Source organism: Pongo abelii, chromosome 2 (assembly GCF_028885655.2).
Source record: "Pongo abelii isolate AG06213 chromosome 2, NHGRI_mPonAbe1-v2.0_pri, whole genome shotgun sequence".
Classification (NCBI taxonomy): domain Eukaryota; kingdom Metazoa; phylum Chordata; class Mammalia; order Primates; family Hominidae; genus Pongo; species Pongo abelii.
The window spans coordinates 193915977-193937436 of NC_085928.1; the positions used below are offsets into that span (position 1 = coordinate 193915977).

The 21460-nt window shown below is 46.2% G+C and overlaps 1 protein-coding gene across 4 annotated transcripts in view; it reads right to left on the bottom strand.

Annotated features, from left to right (window-relative positions):
- Nucleotides 1–1046: 1046 nt before the first annotated feature.
- Nucleotides 1047–21460, bottom strand: part of ABCC5 (ATP binding cassette subfamily C member 5) — a 96656-nt gene continuing 76242 nt past the window's right edge. For 2 of the 4 annotated variants that reach the window (XM_054553066.2, XM_024244708.3), the window contains 5 exons: nucleotides 19403–19562; nucleotides 9992–10070; nucleotides 8562–8675; nucleotides 6784–6948; nucleotides 1047–2510 (listed from right to left, as the gene is read on the bottom strand). In XM_054553066.2, coding sequence (XP_054409041.1) covers nucleotides 2409–2510; nucleotides 6784–6948; nucleotides 8562–8675; nucleotides 9992–10070; nucleotides 19403–19562 — 620 coding nt within the window. In that variant the 3' untranslated portion in view covers nucleotides 1047–2408. The remainder of the gene's footprint in view (nucleotides 2511–6783; nucleotides 6949–8561; nucleotides 8676–9991; nucleotides 10071–19402; nucleotides 19563–21460) is intronic. The other 2 variants (XM_063722367.1, XM_024244709.3) reach the window with 1 other exon arrangement.

The window sequence follows — 21460 nt, forward strand, 5'->3', positions numbered from 1 at the left end:
CAAAATGGCAATATGGAAATTGCTTTTAAAAATCCAATTTAGGCTGGGCACAGTGACTCACACCTGTAAACCCAGCAGTTTGAAGGGTCTCGTTCTGCTGACCTTGTTACCTTCTTGGAAGATAAATCTAGTGACTCAGTAAAAGTGGTTACCGTTTAGATTGGAGCTGCCCAACAGAACTTCCTGCAATGATAGACACGTCCTATATCTGCACTGTACATTACTATGTTGTACATTACTATGTTGTACAGGTCGCATACAGCTACTGAGCGCTTGAAATGTGACCCCCTAGGAACTAAATTTTTAACTTTAGCGTCAAGCCCCTGGGTTCTCATGACAGCACAGGTACTTCAGAAAAATTAGTATAATTTCTACTGATGGCCAGCGAACTAATACCAGTTTAAAAGCTTTCTTGGCTGCATTCAACACAATATAGTCAGAAACTTTAGAATGAGTACCCTTTGCTTTTTTTTTTTTTTTTTTTTTTGAGACGGAGTCTCACTCTGTCTTCCAGGCTGGTGTGCAATGGCGTGATCTCAGCTCACTGCAACCTCCACCTCCGAGTTCAAGTAATTCTCCTGCCTCAGCCTCCTGAGTAGCTGGGACTACAGGTGCCCACCACCACACCGGGCTAATTTTTGTATTTTTAGTAGAGACGGGGTTACTAATTTTCAATGGGTGAATCTGAATGAATTGGCTGAAAGGGTAATTATATTGTTTGAATTGCTAAGAATCCTCGATAAACTATTCATTTTAAATACATCTCACCACGACCACCCACCTCACCACAACCACTCACCTTTCCACTCCCCACCCTCTTATGGGCAGCCAAGGAGCTTTATTTGGGGACCATGCCCAGGAACACAGGCAGCGGGACTAAGGCCCACAGAGATGATTCCAGGCATTCAGGGCCCCATGGCCCTTGCAACCAATCAGCTTTGCTACCAGTCCTTCCCAGATGCAACTCCATTGCTGGATATGCAGGTCCCAAAGCCATTCAAGGATATCTCACTCCCTTCCCAGAGAATTGTTTGATACACGAAGAGTTTTACAAAATCCAAAATAATTTTATTCACATTTTCAGATTTTTGCTTCCACAAGGTGTTCAGCAAACATGCTAAGGCGACAGAATGTCTAGTTGGTCATGACATGCAACGCTGACCATTCAACTGATGACAGCAGTGACCACGCCCACCTGAGCTACCAGCCCCACAGCACAAAGGGGGTTTGCGGGAACACACCAAACCACACAGCAACCAGCAACCTGAGGTAGGTCTCTTTACAGTACAAAAACTTCTACGCCAGTGTGAGACACTGATTAGCAAGAGCTGCTTAAAGTTGCAGACTTTGGGGGGAGAGAGAGAGACTGTGCGACAACTGCGGTGAGAAAGGAAAACAGACCCACGAAATCCTGAGCCCTGCCACTAAACTGTGGAGGTGTGGGAATAGGCAAATGAAAAAGTGCCACCTCAAAAAGCAGCAGTTGGCTCCAGGGCTTGGAACCAACAGGTCTCGGAGCTGGAGAGCTCTGTGCAGTGGCCAGCCGTAGGAACCTGAGGCAGTGGGACTCTCTGTGGATAGACTGATTCTTGTTTAGAAACAACAGCAAAAAGAAGAAGGCAGGAAAGAAACTCCCTGGCTCGGAGGAATGTCTCTGTGATTCCCATTCCTGATGGAGGGAATGAAAAGGGGCCTGGGCTTCGCCCCGCTGCTCTCCTGACAGAAACAGTAAGTGACAGCAGGACAGAAGGCAGGAGCCCTGAGAACTCACGGCGCTCTGCATGGTCTCCAGCCGCCCACCCGTCTCCAGCCACCCCTGGAGTGGCCATGGGGAGGCGGCAGAGGGGGCTGTCGGAGGGACCACTATTGCCACACGTCTTCCTTTGGACACCCAGAAAACCTGGCACCGTGAAACCACCAGCTAGAGAAGAATGAAATGCTACCCTTCCTATAGTCTAATAGCAAAACCAGATCTCTAGTACAGCAAACTGTACAAAAATGATAGAAAGGAATATGCACTGTTATTAGCACAGTGCTTATTTTAATATAAAATAAACAGCTTACATTTTCACTGTAAATATAGGCTATGTACAGAATTATATATAGATATAGCTACACGTATAAAGCTTCATTATAGGCCTCTGATACAATTATAATAACGGTTCCCTGAACCTTTTAGAGTGCAATTAAGAACAAAAACTAAATTTTGTTTACATGAATATGGAATAAATACAATAATCAAAATATGACTCTCCCTAAAAGTGAAACACACAAGCCAATCCGGAACTGCTGTGCGAAAGATAAAATCGAGAAAGGCAAGGTTTCGGTAGGAGGACGCGATGAGGGGCCCGCCCCAGGCAGGGAATGGCAATGCTCTAAAGAAAAGAGACTTCGTCAACAGGGAGGAGTCAGCCCTTGACAGCGACCTTGTTCTCTGCAGCAGCGAACATGGCATAGAATCGGGAACTGTCGTTGGACAGAAGGACCGATGGGGTGTCAAACTCCACCACCTGCAAAAGAAGTAGATGCCGTCAGGACGCAGCTCTGGGTCATGCAGGGTGATTTAGAGGATCCACTGCTCAGTAAGTGCCAGTGCCCGCTGAGGGTAGACTCTGGGGACAATTCAACTAGCCCTGCGTGCACCTCCCCCCTTATTTTTTTATTTTCAACTATCCAGGGAGTAAGGGAAAGGACAGAGAAAATGACTTCCAGCATTTTTGTAGTATGCGGTTTTGCCTAATAAAGTATTCTCATAGCAAAAAAAAAAAAAAAAAAAAAAGAGAGAGAGAAAACGACTTCCAGATCTCCTTCACATAAATCCAAATTCCTTCAGCCTTGGGAGTGAAGGAACCAACCAACCAGGTCTATAAACTGCAGGAGGCTGGTGGCTCATGCCTGTAATCTCAACACTTTGGGAGGCTGAGGTGGGCAGACTGCCTGAGGTGAGGAGTTCAAGACCAGCCTGGCCAACATGGTGAAACCCTGTCTCTACTAAATATACAAAAATTAGCTGGGCACGGTTGGCGGGTGCCTACAATCCCAGTGACCTTGGGAGGCTGAGGCAGGAGAATCGCTTGAACCCAGGAGGCGGAGGTTGCAGTGAACTGAGATTGTACCACTGCATGCCAGGCTGGGCGACAGAACGAGACTCTGCCTCAAAAAAAAAATAATAATAATAAATAAATAAAAAACAACAGGCTGGGTGCAGTGGCTCATGCCTGTAATCCCAGCACTTTGGGAAGCCGAGGCAGGCAGATCACCTGAGGTGAGGAGTTCGAGACCAGCCTGACCAACGTGGTGAAACCCTGTCTCTAGTAAAAATACAAAAATTAGCTGGGTGTGGTGGTGCATCCCTGTAATCCCAGCTACTGGGGAGTCTGAGGCAGGAGAATCGCTTGAACCTGGAGGTGGAGGTTGCGGTGAGCAGAGATCGTGCCATTGCACTCCAGCCTGGGCAACAAGAGCGAAACTCAGTCTCAAAAACAAAAAATAAATAAATAAACAAAATAAAATAAATAAACTGCAGGGGAGAGAAGGTGCAGCTCAAGTCAAGGGCACACCAGACAAATGCCATTTTATTATGCAAGCTGATCTAACCTTATAGAGTGAAATGGAAGAGCTCAGAATGTCTAGTTGTTAGGGAAAAAAAGGAAGTCAGGGAGTGACTTAGTCAAGTGGCCATTCCTATGATGGACTTCTGTGTAGCCATGGAAAATAATGTGGCAGCAGAACCCTGAATGATATGCTGGCAGAACCCACCTCCTGTGGCAGAGGCTGAAATGCATGTACTCAACTTTCTCAGCCTCCCCCACCACAGGGCAAAGGCATGGAACATAACCTTGTTTAAGGAGATGTAAGAGGAAGTCTCCTTGGTGCTTTAGGAGAGGGTATCCTGCTCAGTGGACAGGCCACAAGGAGAACATGAATGTGTCCTTCCTTTGGACACGTGTCCTTCCTCTGGTTGGGTGCTTGAGCAGGCATCCTGTACCAGCAGGGGAAGGTGAGTGCTGGCTGACAGTGATACAGAGCCCCTGTATCTGAGCTGCACAAAAACCAACCCTCTGCCCTCTCATTTGCCATCTGGGATAACAAAATCCCATCCTCCAAACCCCTTTTAGTCTGGTATTTTGTGTCTATGACAGAGAGCATCCCATCTGTTGGAGTCTGTGTGTGCAGGTGCATGAAAAACACAGGTGGGGTAAGTCAGTGTATTACAATGCTCATCTCTGGGGGTAAATGGCTTATCATCCTGTTTTTGCCTTTATGCTTTTTTGGGGTGTGTGTGTGTGTGTGTGTGTGTGTGTTTTTAGGCTTTCCTAAAATTACAAGGAAATTTTAATTAGCAAGAAAAAAATTAAGGGAAGAGAAGGATAGAGTCCCTCATAAAGAGTGAATGGACTCCTCACTCCAAAACATCAAGCCACCCATTGAAAGAAAGGGGTCTCAATTTGTGTCCTTAAGAAAGAATTTCCAGCTGGGCACAGTGGCTTGTGCCTGTAATCCCAGCACTTTGGGAGGCCGAGGTGGGTGGATCATCTGAGGTCAGAAGTTCGAGACCAGCCTGGCCAACATGGTGCAATCCTGTCCCTACTAAAAATACAAAAATTAGCCAGGCATGGTGGCACATGCCTGTACTCCCAGTTGCTCGAGAAACTGAGGCAGGAGAATTGCTTGAACCCGGGAGGCGCAGGTTGCAGTGAGCCAAGATTGCACCACTGTACTCCAGCCTGGGCAACAGAGTGAGACTCTGGCTCAAAAAAAGAAAAAAAGAATTTTCCAGAAGATGTTCTTGGTCCCATCTATTATAGCTTACTAGGCTCTATTTTAACACCCACTTACAAAGTAGTAGCTCAATGTATCTTATGTATGACAGAATCTCAGTAAACACTTAGTTTAAGGCAAACAAAGATAGTCACAAAAAACACTAGCATGAAAATAATTTCAAGATGAGAAAAATCCTTAGCCCCCAAGTTCTCTCAATTCAGCTTTGAAGCCCAGGCTGAACCTGCCCTATTTAACACTTTTCTCAATATTTCTCCACAATTCAGACAGTGTGCTGGCAGTGGGGTTGCTGGCCTGAGTCCTGTCCCATCTCCTCCGCTTCCTTTTTTTAAAAATCGTACCAATTTTTATTGTTTTTTTTTTTTTTGAGATGAGGTCTCACTCTGTCACCCAGGATGGAGTGCAGTGGCGCTATCTCGGCTCACTGCAACCTCCGCTGCCTCCCAGGGTTAAATGATCCTTCCACCTCAAATTCCTTAGTAGCTGGGATTACAGGTGTGTGCCACCACGCCTGGCTAATTTTTTGAATTTTTGGTAGAGACGGGGTTTCGCCATGTTGCCTAGGCTGCTCTCGAAAGCTTGAGCTCAGGCAATCTGCCCGCCTCGGCCTCCCAAACTGCTGGGATTACAGGTGTGAACCACCACACCCGGCCTACTCCACTTCCTATGGACTTCCCCTGAGACTTTGTCTCCTCATCTCTAAAGCAGAATTCAGGCTACGTCTCTCTCTATGTTGTTGTGATGACTGATTGTATGTTGAGAGATTATATGTAAAGCACTAAGCACAGTGCCTGACACATAGTAAACATTCAATAGAAGTAGCTATTACAGTAGCTGTTACTGTGGTAGCTTCTACAATAGAAGACATGTTACCCATTATAAATGGCTTGCTATTTCCTCCAAATTATGAATTTACTTGTATCCTAGGGGCATGCAAAGGAGGTATTTGTTTAACATAAATGTACTTAACATCACCTGAACAAAGAACTGTAGTACTAAGCACTGCTGGGGCCCTAAAGATGAATGAGCAGTGACTCTGCCCTCAGAGAGCATTCAGGGAGTTCTCTAGGGAGACAGGGCATTGCACAATTCCTATCAGCTGAGGCAGAAGAGCTACAAGAGAGGTACAGATACAGTCTAGGGCGGCTGAGGCACCCAGGGGGTTTCATGGAGGCTTTGGCATCTGGGCCATGTCATTCTTCAGGGACAGGCAGGTTGTGAGCAAGTGGATATGGGAGAGAGAAGGGCAAAGGGCCTTTTAGGTAGATGGAACTATCTGAGTAAAGACAGATAAAAAGCTTGGAGAATGCAAGATGTCTATAGCCAACGGCACCTGCAAGGGAAGAGTGGAAAATGAAGAAGGAAAGGCTAGGGCCAGGCCATGGGAACGCCTGAAACAACAGTGTAAGAAGTTTGGCGCCACTACGTGACTGCAAAAAAGCAAACATGTGCTGGCTGGTCTCAATAGGCCTCCAGAGAGGGGGTGATCATTGTGTATGTGAATGAATCACTAAGTACATGTACCAGGGATGATAATTGTGTATGTCAATGAATCACTAAGTATTTATACTCTCTGGCCTAAGTATGCCGGAGGTGATCATTGTGTATGTGAATGAATCACTAAGTATCTATACTCCCTGGCCTAAGTATGCCGGGGGTGATCATTGTGTATGTGAATGAATCACTCAGTACATGTACCAGGGATGATAATTGTGTATGTGAATGAATCACTAAGTACATCTACTCTCTGACTTAAGTCAGTGTCGCTACTCACAAGCAACAAAAGGACAAATTAGTAAAGTAAAATGAGAACCCCATCAGAGGTGCCTGAGTAATCTTGTGATTAGGAGGCTGTATCCCTCCCAATAGCAAGTAAATAGCGTTGCTGCAAGTGCTTATCTGAATGCCCAGAACCCTACAAAGATGGCAATCAGTCCATCCCTGCCAGGGGCCAGTTTCCTCCCAGACATGCCAAGCCAAAGTCCCTGAAGGACTCGGTACCTGTCCCTGGGCCAGCACCATAATCCTATCGGAGCCTAGAACCGTGTGCAGGCGATGGGCGATGGTCAGCATGGTACAATCTGCAAATGCTTCTCGGATGGTCTCTTGAATCAGTAAGTCTGTCTCTGTGTCCATGGCAGCTGTGGCTTCATCTAAAATCAGAATCTGCCGGAGAAGCAGAAGAGAAAGAAACTCGATTAAATTCCTTTAGCATTCTGGTTAATCTAGATTTTACTAAAATGTATTTCATTATTTAAGTTTTACACCATCTATTGTTTTTTTTCTTTTCTTTTTTTTTTTTTTTGAGGCGGAGTCTCGCTCTGTCGCCCAGGCTGTAGTGCAGTGGCGCGATCTCGGCTCACTGCAAGCTCCGCCTCCCGGGTTCACGCCATTCTCCTGCCTCAGCCTCCCGAGTAGCTGGGACTACAGGCACCCGCCACCACGCCCAGCTAATTTTTTGTATTTTTAGTAGAGACGGGGTTTCACCGTGTTAGCCAGGATGGTCTCGATCTCCTGACCTTGTGATCCACCTGCCTCGGCCTCCCAAAGTGCTGGGATTACAGGCTTGAGCCACCGTGCCCGGCCTATTGTTTTTTTTTTTCTAAGAAAGCACACATATATGTAAAAACATCCTTTTGCTTAGAAGTGATACAATTTCAAAACCATGTTTGCCTTGATTTCCATAACAGCGTATTTGTAAAATGCTGATCTAGGCCGAGCGCAGTGGCTCACGCTTGTAATCCCAGCACTTTGAGAGGCCGAGGCAGGCGGATCACGAGGTCAAGAGATCGAGACCATCCTGGCCAATATGGTGAAACCCTGTCTCTACTAAAGATACAAAAATTGGCCAGGCGTGGTGACGCACACCTGTAGTCCCAGCTACTTGGGAGGCGGAGGCAAGAGAATCGTGTGAATCCAGGAGGCGGAGGTTGCAGTGAGCCGAGATCACACCACTGCACTCCAGCCTGGGTGACAGAGTGAGACTCTGTCTCAAAAACAAAACAAAACAAAACAAAACCAAACCACGGATCTAATCAAATACTTGCCCCTACATGCTCTGTGATGGTGAGCATGTACAATTAATTCTTTTTTTCCCTTGAATCCAACATGGCTGGTAACATACTGGACAAAAGGACATTCCTTTTCCTGTTTATAAAATGAAGGGGCTGGATTGGATGACCTTAAAGTCTCTTGCAGTTTTAAAATCTATGTCGGCCAGACATGGTGGCTCACGCCTGTAATCCCAGCACTTTGGGAGGCCAAAGTGGGCAGATCACGAGGTCAAGAGATTGAGACTATCCTGGCCAACATGGTGAAACCCTGTCTCTACTAAAAATGCAAAAATTAGCTGGGCATGGTGGTGCGTGCCTGTAATCCCAGCTACTCGGGAGGCTGAGGCAGGAGAATCGCTTGAACCCGGGAGGTGGAGGTTGTAGTGAGCCGAGATTCGGCCACTACACTCCAGCCTGGAGACAGAGCAAGACTCCGTCTCAAAAAAAAAAAAAATCTTCTATGTCTATGGTTTGCAGTCATACAACTACTCAATGGCCAGAAACAAAAGTCGGTCTTGGATGAAGGTAAAAACAAAGCAACCCTGTTCTCCTTCCCCAAAACCAATATACCCAAATTGTGTCAGGGTTAGAGTTATCTCTGGTCATGCTCTTAGAAAGTGCCAACAGGGATCAGAGCCAGGAATACCTTTGGAGCCCAGTGTGCCAGGGAAAGGCTGCATTAAAGCATTCCCATTCTCTACTGCTGCCAACCCTGAACTGCCTTACCTTACAGTGGCGAAGCAGGGCTCTTGCTATGCACAAGAGCTGCCGTTCCCCCACTGAGAAGTTATCCCCATTCTCCATCACTTCAGATTCAAGTTTCAGAGGTAGCTGAGCAATCTAGGGAGAAGGAAACTAGAGATCAGAGGGGTAAGAAACTAAGCTGAATTTCCTGAAAATCCAAGGACAAGAAGAAATGATTCTGAAACCAATGAAAGAACTATTAGCCAAGAACCTGTCTCATCTGGAACGAAGGTGCAAGTGTACTGATCATGCATGCTAGTACCCACTTCCAAGGCAGTCCATGACTCCAACAGACTATTCTGTTAGCTTTATACCATTAAAACATCCCAGAAATTCCAATGCTTTCATGTCCCCAAAATCCAGTCACATAGTGGGCCTTAAGTTTTGGTTCTGAAAATATGGTCTTGCAATAGGAAACAGAGTAAGGAAAAGTACTCTCCTTCTGAAGTCCAAAGCCGTAGGCCCGTGCCTGTGAAACATTTTTTGTAAGCTGCAGAACTTATTCTTCAAATGAGAAGAATCCCGATAGAGCAGAGGAAAAAACAGAGCTCATCTACTAATAGTTGAATTAGGGCAGGGGATCCTGGATCCTGACTCAACCCAGGCATAACAGAGACCTCACCCTAGGCCAGTGGCATCAACCAGTAGACTGCAGCAGCTCGTGAGGGCCTGTGAGGGCCTACTGAGTTATCCCAAAACGTCTGTGGTCCATGGTCCATATGCACACTGTGTGCTTTCTGCAAACTCAATACGTTATGTATCTTTTTTTTTTTTTTTTGAGACAGAGTTTCGCTCTTGTTGCCCAGACTGGAGTGCAGTGGTGCGATCTCAGCTCACTGCAACCTCTGTCTCCTGGGTTCAAGCGATTCTCCTGTCTCAGCCTTCCGAGTAGCTCGGATTGCAGGTGGATTATAGTTGCATGCCACCACACCCGGCTAATTTTTTTATTTTTAGTAGAGACGGGGTTTCATCATATTGGTCAGGCTGGTCTTGAATTCCTGACCTCAGGTGATCCACCCGCCTCGGCCTCCCAAAGTGCTGGGATTACGGGCGTGAGCCATTGCGCCCGGCCACGTTATATATCTTTTGCATATATGTGGATGCTTCAAAGTATGTTACACTGTTACGACTAATCGAACAAATTAAAGGCATCACTTAATTCTAAGTAGCTGTCATTACAATCTTCAATCAATGGATAGTGCAAGGCCAATATGACCGTGGGCAGTGTGGGAGGTGGGGTTGAGAGGGATCAGCTTTTCCCAGGTATCTGAAAGACTTGGAGAGCCCTGCCACGAAGCCTTCGTCCATAGGCATCCTGGAGGCGCAGCCAGAGCAGACAGGGCGTGGCAATGGCACCGCCATGCTTCCACACTCACCATCCCAGCACGGCTTCCCCTAAGCTCTTCACTTACACATTCTTTCATGTGTGTCCTCTCCAGGGCATCCCAAATCTGGTCTTCGGTGTACTGGTTGAAGGGGTCCAAATTTGATCTAGGGAGAAACACAGGAATTTCTCAGTGGTTCTGCCCTGAAGCGACCCATTGGCAAAGGCTGTCTGTGGAAGATGTTTAACACACATGCACAGGGAGAGAAGACTCCAAACCCTGATGGTCACAGATGGCTCATTCCCCAACCAGCCAGATGGGAGCTCTGACAGCATACTGGGCCACCTCCTCATCTCCATAAAACTTGATTTATTCTTTTACTATTTTTACTATGTAAATAATACTAGTTATAGAACAATTTATAAATGCAAATATTGGCAAATATCCTTCTAGATTTTTTCCTGTGCGTGTATTTGTTAAAATACATCTTTTGGCTGGGTGCGATGGCTCATGCCTGTAATCCCAGCACTTTGGGAGGCCGAGGCGGGTGGATTACTTGAGGTCAGGAGTTCAAGACCAGCCTGGCCAACATGGTGAATCCCCGTCTCTACTAAAAATACAAAAATTAGCCAGGCGTGGTGGTGGGCACCTGTAATCCCAGCTACTCAGGAGGCTGAGGCAGGAGAATTGCTTGAACCTGGGAAGCAGTGGTTGCAGTGAGCTGAGATCACACCACTGCACTCTAGCCTGGGCGACAGAGTGAGACTCCATCTCAATAAACAAAATAAAATAAAAAATAATAATAAAATAAAATAAAATAAATTAAATTAAATTAAATTAAAAATAAGATAAAATAAATAAAATAAAATAACATAACAAAATAAAATAAAATAACATAAAATAAAATAAAATATAAATCTCTCCATACATACAAACTTAGAAATGCACCCTCTTTCTCTTGCTCTACCTGGTTCACAACTCTGTCATTGAGTATGGGGCTCCAGGACAGCTGGCCTGACCAGGCAAAGAAACTGATCCAGTAGAAGGGAAGAGGAAGAAGGAGAGAAAGAATAAAGGACAAGTCAAGAAAAAGGAATTTTCCTGGCACAGAAGGCCAGTTTGGGGGCCATTTTTGCTTACTGTGCCAACAGTATCTACCTCAAGGAAATCAGAGGTGATACCAAAAGAACGAGACTAGAAATTTTTTTTTTACAGGCGCATGCCACGTAATTTTTGTGTTTTTTGTAGAGATGGGGTTTTGCCATGTTGCTCAGGCTGGTCTCAAATTCCAGCGCTCAAGCTCAAGTGATGAGCCTACCTTGGCCTCCCAAAATGCTGGGATTACAGGCATGAGCCACTGTGCCTGGCCAGGACTAGAAATGTTTAGGACAGGAGAAAATTATCTTTGCCACTGAGGATGAGGGTGGAGAATTGGTGGTGGAACAGGTATTTGGTGGAATACTGGGATGTTACAGTAATTTTGGACGGCTTGTCTTGATCTACACGTTAACATTTGGAGGTCTAGTAATCTGAAAAGTATATTTGCTTTGCTCATAAAATTATGCCTGGAATGTGGGAAACAGGAAACTCTCTGGGAGAAACATGGACTTTTGCTCTATGCCACACACCTGTCTCCATATCTGGGGTTACTAAGTACAGGCATGCAAATATAATCACATCATTATCACAGAGCTCTAGTAAGAGGACAGCAGGCCGGCACTGCCTCATTCCTGCTATTTGGGCATCTCTCGATCTCCTGGGAGATTCTGACCCGCCCTGCTCTCCAGCGCCTCTTGCCCTTTGCATGGCATTTTTCCCACTTGGAACATGCTCGCTTCTCACTACCTTTGGCCCAGGAAGTGTTGTTTAATACTGTACAGTTTAATGGGTTCAACTGTGTCTCCCCAAAAGACACTAAGTACCTAAGAATGTGAACTTATTTGGAAATAGGGTAATTTGCAGATGTAATTAGTTAAGATGAGGTCATACCAGAGTAATACAGAAGGGTGGGCCCTTAATCCCATATGACTGGTCCTTATGAGAGATGGCCATGTGAAGGCAGAGAAACACTGGGAGGGCATCATGTGACAATGGAGGCAGAGGCCAGAGGGATGCATCCACAAGCCAAGGAATGCCAAAGATGGCCACAACTACCAGAAGCTGGAAGAGGCAAGGAAGGGTCCTTCCCTATAGGTTTCAGTGGCAGCATGGCCCAAATGACACTTTGATTTTAGACTTCCAGCCCCCGGAACTGTGAGATAGTACATTTCTGTTGTTTGAAGCCATCCAGTTTGTGGCTTAAACTGTTTATGACAGCCCTGGGAAACACATACAGCAAGTAAGTCCATCAGATGCCTCTGGATCAAAGAGCAGGCATGGAGCTCCCCTTCATCCACAAGGATATGCTCCAGGGAGCCCCACTGGATGCCTCAAACCACAAATAGTACTGAACCCTATAAATGCTATGTTTTTTTTCCCCTATATATACATACCTATGATAAAGTTTAATTTATAAATTAGGCACAGTAAGAGATTAACAATAATGAAATCAAACAATTATAACAATATGCTGTAATGAACATTATTTGACTGTGGTCTGTCTCTCGCAAAATATAGTATGTAATATTTTTGGATCCTGGTTGATCATGGGTAACTGAAACTGCAGAAAGTGAAACCACAGAGAAGCGAGAACTGCTATACACAAAAGCACAGTCTCCTGCCCCCTGAGTAGCCGGCCCTATCAGATTTTCTATGGGTAAATACAACAACAGGCTTAACTTTTTTTTTTGAGACAGAATCTTGCTCTGTCACCCAGGCTGGAGTGCAGTGGCATGATCTCAGTTCACTGCAACCCCTGCCCCGCCCCCCAGGTTCAAGCAATTCTCGTGCCTCAGCCTCCCAAGTAGCTGGGACTACAGGTGTGCACCACCACACCTGGCTAACTTTTGTATTTTTTGGTAGAAACAGGGTTTCGCCATGTTGGCCAGGCTGGTCTTGAACTCCAGGTCTCAGGTGATCCATCCGTGTTGGCTTCCCAAAGTGTTGGGATTACAGACGTGAGCCACTGTGCCCAGCCCAGGCTTAACATTCAATTCACCCAGGTCCATCACACCAGCTGAAGGAGCCTCAGACCACTAAACAATGGGTTCCAGATAGAAAAGGAATATTTGCATACACTCGTAGGTGGTACACAGTAAGGCAGACCAGACCAACCTCAACAGGGAGCTCAATCAGGAATGGAAAAATATCTCCCCTCATTAGAGAAGCCAGACAGTCCTGGGTCTGACCCACAGACAGAAATGAAAGCAAAGTTATGCACCCACTTAATCAAAAGGATGTAGTTAAGTGACTGGATAGAAAAGTGTCTGAACATGAGGGCAGTTATTTTTAACAATCAGAACCCCTGGAGTCCTGATCTTGCCGAAAGTACATTTTCATCTTTGGTTCTTCATATTTTATTTTTAGCAATAGTCAACATTGACCACTGCTAAATGAAGCCAAGAATATCTCCCAAAGTGTGAGACGACACAGCAATTCACCCTCGGTATAGTAGAAAACACTGCAGTAAACCATGCTGCCCTGTCATCTGTGCTGGATGCTTCATAGTAGACTCAGTCTTCAGAGCAGGAGATTTTGGGACTCACATACCTTCTTCTATCAGGAAGCTAAAGGAAACCTTATTTTGAGGTATGCAGAAATACGGACTGATTTTGGCTTTTAGTTGTTAAGATTAGGTGAAAAAAGTTAAGAGGAAAAAGTAGAGCAAATGAAAAAGACTAGAGAGAACGGCATAGATTGTGTGACTTTCTTTTTTTCGTTTTTGAGATGAGGAAGGCAGATGAGACTTTGAAGATGCTGGGAAAAGAAATGTAACTAAAGGTCAAGATCCACAAAGAGGCACGTCTAACTGTTTTTTGGAGAGATGGAATATCAAGGTCGTGGTTAACAGTGGGGTCGTGACACATGCTTCAGGAGGCAACGCAGTGAGTGTAGTGAGTAGAGCCAGCTGGCCAGCCTGGGTTCAAATCCTAGCTCTGCCACTTTTAGCTGTGTGTCTTTGGGCAAATTACTCTCACTCTCTGGATTTCAGTTTCATCATCTATATAAAACAGGCATAATAGCCAAGGGCGGTGTCTCACGCCTATAATCCCAGCACTTTGGGAGGCAGAGGTGGGAGAATCTCTTGAGCTCAGGAGTATAAGACTAGCCTGGGCAACATAGTGAAACCTCACTATTTGGTAAAATAAAATATGCATAACAATGGTGTCTGTCTCATGAAGTTTTGAGCATTTGTTAAATACAATTAAGATGGTTATGACAGGTGGGGCACGGTGGCTCATAGCTGTAATCCCAGCACTTTGGAAGGCCGAGGTGGGCAGATCACCTGAGGTCAGGAGTTCAAGACCAGCCTGGCCAACTATGTGACACCCCATCTCTACTAAAAATACAGAAATTAGCTGGGCATGGTGGCGGGTGCCTGTAATTCCAACTACTGGGGAAGCTGAGGCAGGAAAACTGCTTGAACCTGGGAGGTGGAGGCTGCAGTGAACAGAGATCATGTCACTGCACTCCAACCTGGGTGACAAAGTGACACTCCGTCTCAAAAAAAAAAAAAAAAATTAATGAGCAGATCAAAAGGAGAGGGCACCTGAAGAAGAAGAAATGAGAACACTGTTTCTTGCTAATGAATGGGCACCAGGCAGAAGTGCTCTGGGTAGACAAGGTACCTGTCACTCACAGGGGACCAAGACTCAAGAGACAGACCAGAGTGACAGCTGGGACAGCTCACCGTCAGCTTAGGCAGGCTCCAGACAGTCCTCAGGATGAAAAACACTCCAGCTGCGGGGGATAGGACAGAGGCCAGGGCTGGGCTTCCTGGGTCCAGGAAGCACAGGGAGCTCTGGGAGAAGGTGGGGAAAGCTAGGGCCATGAGACAGAGGCCAGCAAAAGTGTTTTAAGGCCTGCATGAAAAGGGGCCTCTCTCCTTGGAGCCAATCATGAGGGCAAAACAATAGAGAGCTGCAAAAACACAGGCTGGAGAGCTCAAGCCCACACAGGCAGATAAGGGAGCGCATAGATGCAGGTACTAGAATGGATCGACATTCTGGCTAATTTAGGAAGGGGTGTGGTGCCAAATTATCTGGCCTATGATTTAGATTATATTTGTACCCAGAACAACTCAGAAATTTGTATCTTGTGACTTTCTGAGTTTGTGTTGGTTTGGTTTTGGTTTTACCTTGCTTTTCCTCTAAGAGTTCCTTTCAAGTTTTAATTGTTTGCAGGTATCTCAAGAAGAGGTACCCACCCTCAATACTGGCTAATGGTGGTGGAGGCGCGGTTTCCAGATTCAGAGTCTCTAGGAGGCAGCTGAGGAAACAGCTCATTTATCCTGCCTTTGCCTTGGGAAACTCATCATAGGCTTTCTATCTTCTAAGAAAAGCAAAAGAATACCGGCTGGGCACAGTGGCTCACACCTGTAATCCCAGCACTTTAGGAGGCTGAGGTGGGCAGATCACCTGAGGTCAGGAGTTCGAGACCAGCCTGGCCAACATAGTGAAACCCTGTCTCTACTAAAAAATACAAAAATTAGCTGGGCATGGTGGCCCGCACCTGTGGTCCCAGCGACTCAGGAAGCTGAGGAATGCAAATCACCTGAACTGAGGAGGCAGAGGTTGCAGTGAGCTGAAACTCCAGCCTGGGCGACAGAGCGAGACTCTGTCTCAAAAACAAAAGAATGCCAAGAGCTGAACATTCTCTGGGATCCATAAGAAACCTGAGAGGATAAAAGGAAACCTTAGGGGATAAAGGACAAGTCCAGCATTTAATTCTTCCTCAGTGTCTACTACAGACTAAAAGCCAAAATTAGAGCTGGCAGAAAATTTAACTGAAATGATTTTCTCACTTTGCACAGCTGACTTCCTAAGCTGCACTCTAAGCTCAGTAGCTACAAACCCAGGACAGCAGTGTACCAACTACTGAGCTAGCCACAAAGCAGCCAACATTTCTTTCTCTGGAGACAAATGGTTCCAATTCCACTAAAGCTACAGGTCCACGATGTTCTACCCACACCAGCTGCACGCGCCCATGGTCAATTCTTTTTAACATTTTACATAATTTAAAAAAGCAGAGACGACGTCTCACTATGTTGCCCAGGGTGGTCTCAAACTCCTGAGCTCAAGTGATCCTTCCGCCTCGGCCTCCCAAAGTGCTGGGATTATAGGCATGAGCCACCGCGCCTGGCCTCATGGTCAATTGTCAACCACTAACTCTAGAAGCCCCCAATTCACAAACCCAAATGAAATGCTATAAAATTGTTAAATTAAAACTGAGGCTTCTTGGTGGCAGCAGTTTCAAAAGAAATCTCAAGTTTAACATGCTTTATTTCTTAATTCTCTTCCAAATGATGATAAAAAAAAAAATAGTTCTTATGGCCAAAGCCAAATATTATAAGGCCAATTTTTTTTTCAAGGTGTTCCTGTGGCATCTAAAAATAGGGAGACTTATGGGAAGAGCCAATTTGGCAATATTTTCCTTATTTATTTATTTAGAGATGGAGTTTCACTCTTGTTACCCAAGCTGGAGGGCAATGGCACGATCTTGGCTCACCACAACCTCCGCCTCCCAGGTTCAAGTGATTTCTCCTGTCTCAGCCTCCCAAGTAGCTGGGATTACAGGCATGCAACACCATGCCTGGCTAATGTTCTATTTTTAGTAGAGAGGGGTTTCTCCATGTTGGTCAGGCTGGTCTCAAACTCCTGACCTCAGGTGATCCGCCCTCCTCGGCCTCCCAAAGTGCTGGGATTACAGGCATGAGCCACCACACCTGGCCAAGCAATGGCTTTTTTTGAGATGGAGTCTCGCTCTGTCATCCAGGCTGGAGTGCAGTGGCATGATCTCGGCTCACTGTTACCTCCGCCTCCCAGGTTCCAGCGATTCTCCTGCCTCAGCCTCCCGTGTAGCTGGGACTACAGGTGTGTGCCACCACGACTGGCTAATTTTTGTATTTTTTAGTAGAGACGGGGTTTCAGCATATTGGCCAGGCTGGTCTGGTACTCCTGACCTCGTGATCCGCCTGCCTCAGCCTCCCAAAGTGCTGGGATTACAGGTGTGAGCCACCGCACTCGGCCTATTTTTAGGCTTTCATCTTCAATAAATTCTAATTTTCTTTTGAGACAGAGTCTCGCTCTGTCACCCGGGCTGGAGTGCAGTGGCACGATCTCAGCTTACTGCCACCTCCGCCTCCCAGGTTCAAGTGATTCTCTTGCCTCAGCCTCTGGAGTAGCTGGGACCACAGGCATGGGCCACCACACCTGTCTAATTTAGTAGAGACAGGGTTTCGCCATGTTGGCCAGGCTGGTCTCGAACTCCTGACCTCAGGTGATCCGCCCACCTAGCCCTCCCAAAGTAATGGCATTACAGGCATGAGCCACCACGCCCGGCCAATTCTAATTTTCTTCTGATATTGCTTGTCTGACCTTATTACCTCAATACCCAAAGAGAATGGTTTATTATCAACCACAGATACAGTGCATGCTATCCAGATTCAATTACAGAAATACCAAAATAAACATACCCTAGGGTGTTGACTCTACACAAACGCAGGTGAGAACTCTGCTGATTTACTGCTATGGACTACAGGTTTGTGTGCCCCTAGAATTAAGCTATTGAAACACTGACCCCAATGTGATGGTATTTGGAGGTGGGACCGTAAGGAGGGGATTAGGTTTAGATGAGATCATGAGGGTGGGGCCTCAAGAAGCGGAGACACAAGAGCTTTCCTTTCCGCGGGCAGGCACCACAGGCACACACCAAGGAAAGGCCACGTGAGGACAGAACAAGACAGCCATCTGCAAACCAGGAAGAGGGTCCTTAGCAGACACCCATCCCAGCCTTCCCAGCCTCCAGAACTAAGAGAAATAAATTTCTGTTGTTTAAGTCACCCAGTCTATGGTATGTTGTTATATACAGCAGCCTGAGCAGACTAAGATATCTACCAAAGTTCCTTGAGTTCAAAATGCCATTTCCGAAGGTGGAAGGGATAGTTTTAAAACAAGTCTGAACACTGCCTATGATTATTTGAAATTAGGTTGGTACCAATTTTTCTGAAAACTGCTAAAAATTACTTTTAGAATGATTTTTTTTTTTTAGAAGGAGTCTCGCTCTGTCACCCTGGCTAGAGTACAGTGGCACAATCTCGGCTCACTGCAAGCTCCGCCTCCCGAGTTCACACCATTCTCCTGCCTCAGCCTCCCAAGTAGCTGGGACTACAGGCGCCCACCACCACGCCCAGCTAATTTTTTGTATTTTTTAGTAGAGATGGGGTTTCACCGTGTTAGCCAGGATGGTCTTGATCTCCTGACCTTGTGATCCGCCCGCCTTGGCCTCCCAAAGTGCTGGGATTACAGGCGTGAGCCACCACACCGGGCCAGAATGATTTTTTAATGGACAGGGACACAAATGATGGAAATCCACTGTTTTCAGGAGGCCGAAGCTTAAGGCTAAAGGTAGGAACAGGTAAGCTTAGGAAAGATAATGTGATGCTTTCTCCTTGGTCTGTTTCAATAGGCCAAGAAGAAGGATTTTATCTCTGGCATCCTGGCAGATTTCAAAAGGTGACATAATTCCAGAGTATCAAAGGTAGGGGAAGATACTAGAAAATGAAATAACATGAGTAGTAATAATGCCTGAAAGCCACCATTGGAACTGGAACTTTTGGCCGGGTGCAGTGGCTCACGCCTGTAATCCCAGCACCTTGGGAGGCCGAAGCGGGTGGATCACTTGAGGTCAGGAGTTCAAGACCAGCCTGGCCAACATGGAGAAACCTCATCTCTACTAAAAATACAAAAATTAGCTGGGCCTGGGGGAGGGTGCCTGTAATCCCAGCTATTCGGGAGGCTGTGGCAGGAGAATCACTTGAACCCAGGAGGCGGAGGTTGCCGTGAGCCAAGATCGTGCCACTGCACTTCAGCCTGGGTAACAGAGTGAGACTCCATCTCAAACAAACAAAACAAAAAAACTGCAACTTTCAGAGCACCTAGGAGAGATGACAGAATGGAGTTGGGGGCAGATGAGGATGATGTTGATGAGGCTGATGACAGCAGCCACCATTTGCCAGGCCCTGTGCTTATATAATTTACATGAACTTATTCAACCTTCACAGCAACAGGTCTTTAAAGCATCCCCATCTTATGGGTGAGGAAACAGGCGCAGGAGTGGTTAAATAACTTGTCCAAAGTCACGGAGCAGAGCTCTGGGCCCAGACCTCTCTGGCCTCTTCAGCGCTGTGCTGCAGGCCTCCCTGCCCCCTTCAGTCAACCAAGTGGCGTTGTGAGTGGTGCTCTCCTTTCTGCACCAGCAAGCACATGGTGCAGTGGGAAAAGCACCAGACTACAGATGGCGAGCTCATGGTCCCAGGGGGCAGTGCTAGCATCGTGTGGTCCCACATGCCCATCTGGCCTCTAAGTGACGCACGAGGCATGCAGGTGCTCAGGTCCTCACCTGACAGTGCCACTGAACAGCACCGGCTCTTGAGGAATGATGGAGAGCTTGCTTCGGAGGTCGGCAAGGCCAATATCACTGATTCTCACTCCATCAATCTTGATGCAGCCTCCAGATAACTCCACCAGACGGAAGAGGGCCATCCCCAGCGAGGACTTCCCTGATGAGTCAGAAGACATGTGAGAGAGGAGCTGTTAGCAAAGTCTGTGAGGACAATGCTGGTTTAGCCTCAGGGCAATGCCAACTATTTTTCTATTTCTATTCAGTTGTTATTTCAACTGATTAACTGAGATAATGTATAAAATGATAGAAAAATGCGATTAACTTTCCTGAGATACCAGGCAGACACCTTCAAATTACACAGCTTCAGCCTGAGAAGGAAGGGAAGGGACCATTCCATTTTCAGTTTTTTTGAGACAGAGTCTTGCTCTGTTGCCCAGGCTGGAGTGCAGTGGCACGATCTTGGCTCACTGCAAACTCTGCCTCCTGGGTTCAAGTGATTCTTCTGCCTCAGCCTCTCAAGTAGCTGGGACTACAGGCGTGCGCCACCATGCCCAGATAATTTTTGTATTTTTAGTAGAGAAGGGGTTTCACCATATTGGCCAGGTTGGTCTCAAACTCCTGATCTCGTGATCTGCCCACCTCGGCCTCCCAAAGTGCTGGGATTACAGGCATGAGCCACCGCGCCTGGCCGACCATTCCATTTTCATGAGAGTAAAATGGACAAATGCCTCCTGGTCACCTTAGGAACAGGTGCACAGAGCTGAATGCTTCTTAGGCAAACTTAGGAGAACAGAGATCTTACAGCAAGCAGTTGAGGGGCAAACCAGAGGACAAGATGTCTTTTTTCTCCCTACCCCCTTATTAGGGCTGAGAGAGAGACTAAGACAAGGCCTCCTGTTGCCACAGCAGCAGCTGGGGAATGGAAGAAGTTCCAGGGATAAATAAACACATACGGGAAGGAGGTTTTGCCTCGACTCAATGAGTAGCTGTCAATGGCCCTACTGTGATAGGAAACTATGGCAGAGAAGCAGGTTTGGGGGATCAGTGTTATTACAGTAATCAGCAGAACAGGTTAACCGAATCTTCATTTGAAAAGTTTACATAAGTAATATGAGATGACATCATCAATCTCCCACAATCTCACTTCTATCATTTTAGGCACACTTCCTTTCAGTCTTTCCTCAGAGTTGAGATCATATCAGAAATGCAATATTGTAATTGCTTTTTTCATTTAACACTGCATTGGCCGGGCGCGGTGGCTCATGCCTGTAATCCCAGCACTTTGGGAGGCTAAGGCGGGCAGATCACCTGAGGTCAGGAGTTCAAGACCAACCTGGCCAACATGGTGAAACCCTGTCTCTACTATAAATACAAAAATTAGCCGGGCAAGGTGGCGCATGCCTGTAATCCCAGGTACTCGGGAAGCTAAGGCAGGAGAATCGCTTGAACCTGGAGGTGGAGGTTGCAGTGAGCCAAGATCGCATCATTGCCCTCCAGCCTGGGCAATAGAACGAGACTCTGTTTCAAACAAAACAAAACAAAAGCATTGTATAACACTCAGTCAACCATCTTTTAAAAAAATTTTCAAGATAAAATTTTAGTGGTTGCATTCCATCATGTGCATGTATTCTTGTTCAGCCAGCCCTCTAAGGGTCAACATTTAGTTTATGTAAAACTTATAATAACGTTATGTCCTATTATCTTAGTGCTGAAACTTTACTGCCACCTCAGACGATTTCCTTGGGAAAGAATCTTAGAACTGAAATTACTGTGTCAAAGGATATAAACATTTAAAAGGTGCTTTCTCTACAGAGCCAAAAAGAAAAGAAGTTTGCCATAGTCCTGTCTACCTTTCTGCAACTTGGTTCCATGGTTTAGATTTAGAACTACAGTGTTTTAGCTGTTGAATCACTTTTCCTTGGCTGAATGCCTGGTTCTTGACCCTCCAACCTTTTTCTTGCCATCATGTCATGAAAGACCTCTTGTGAGGGCCTCATCGAGATCACCACGATGCTGTCTCTTCAGCACTCATGGAGGGCGCAAACAGCTTGCCTT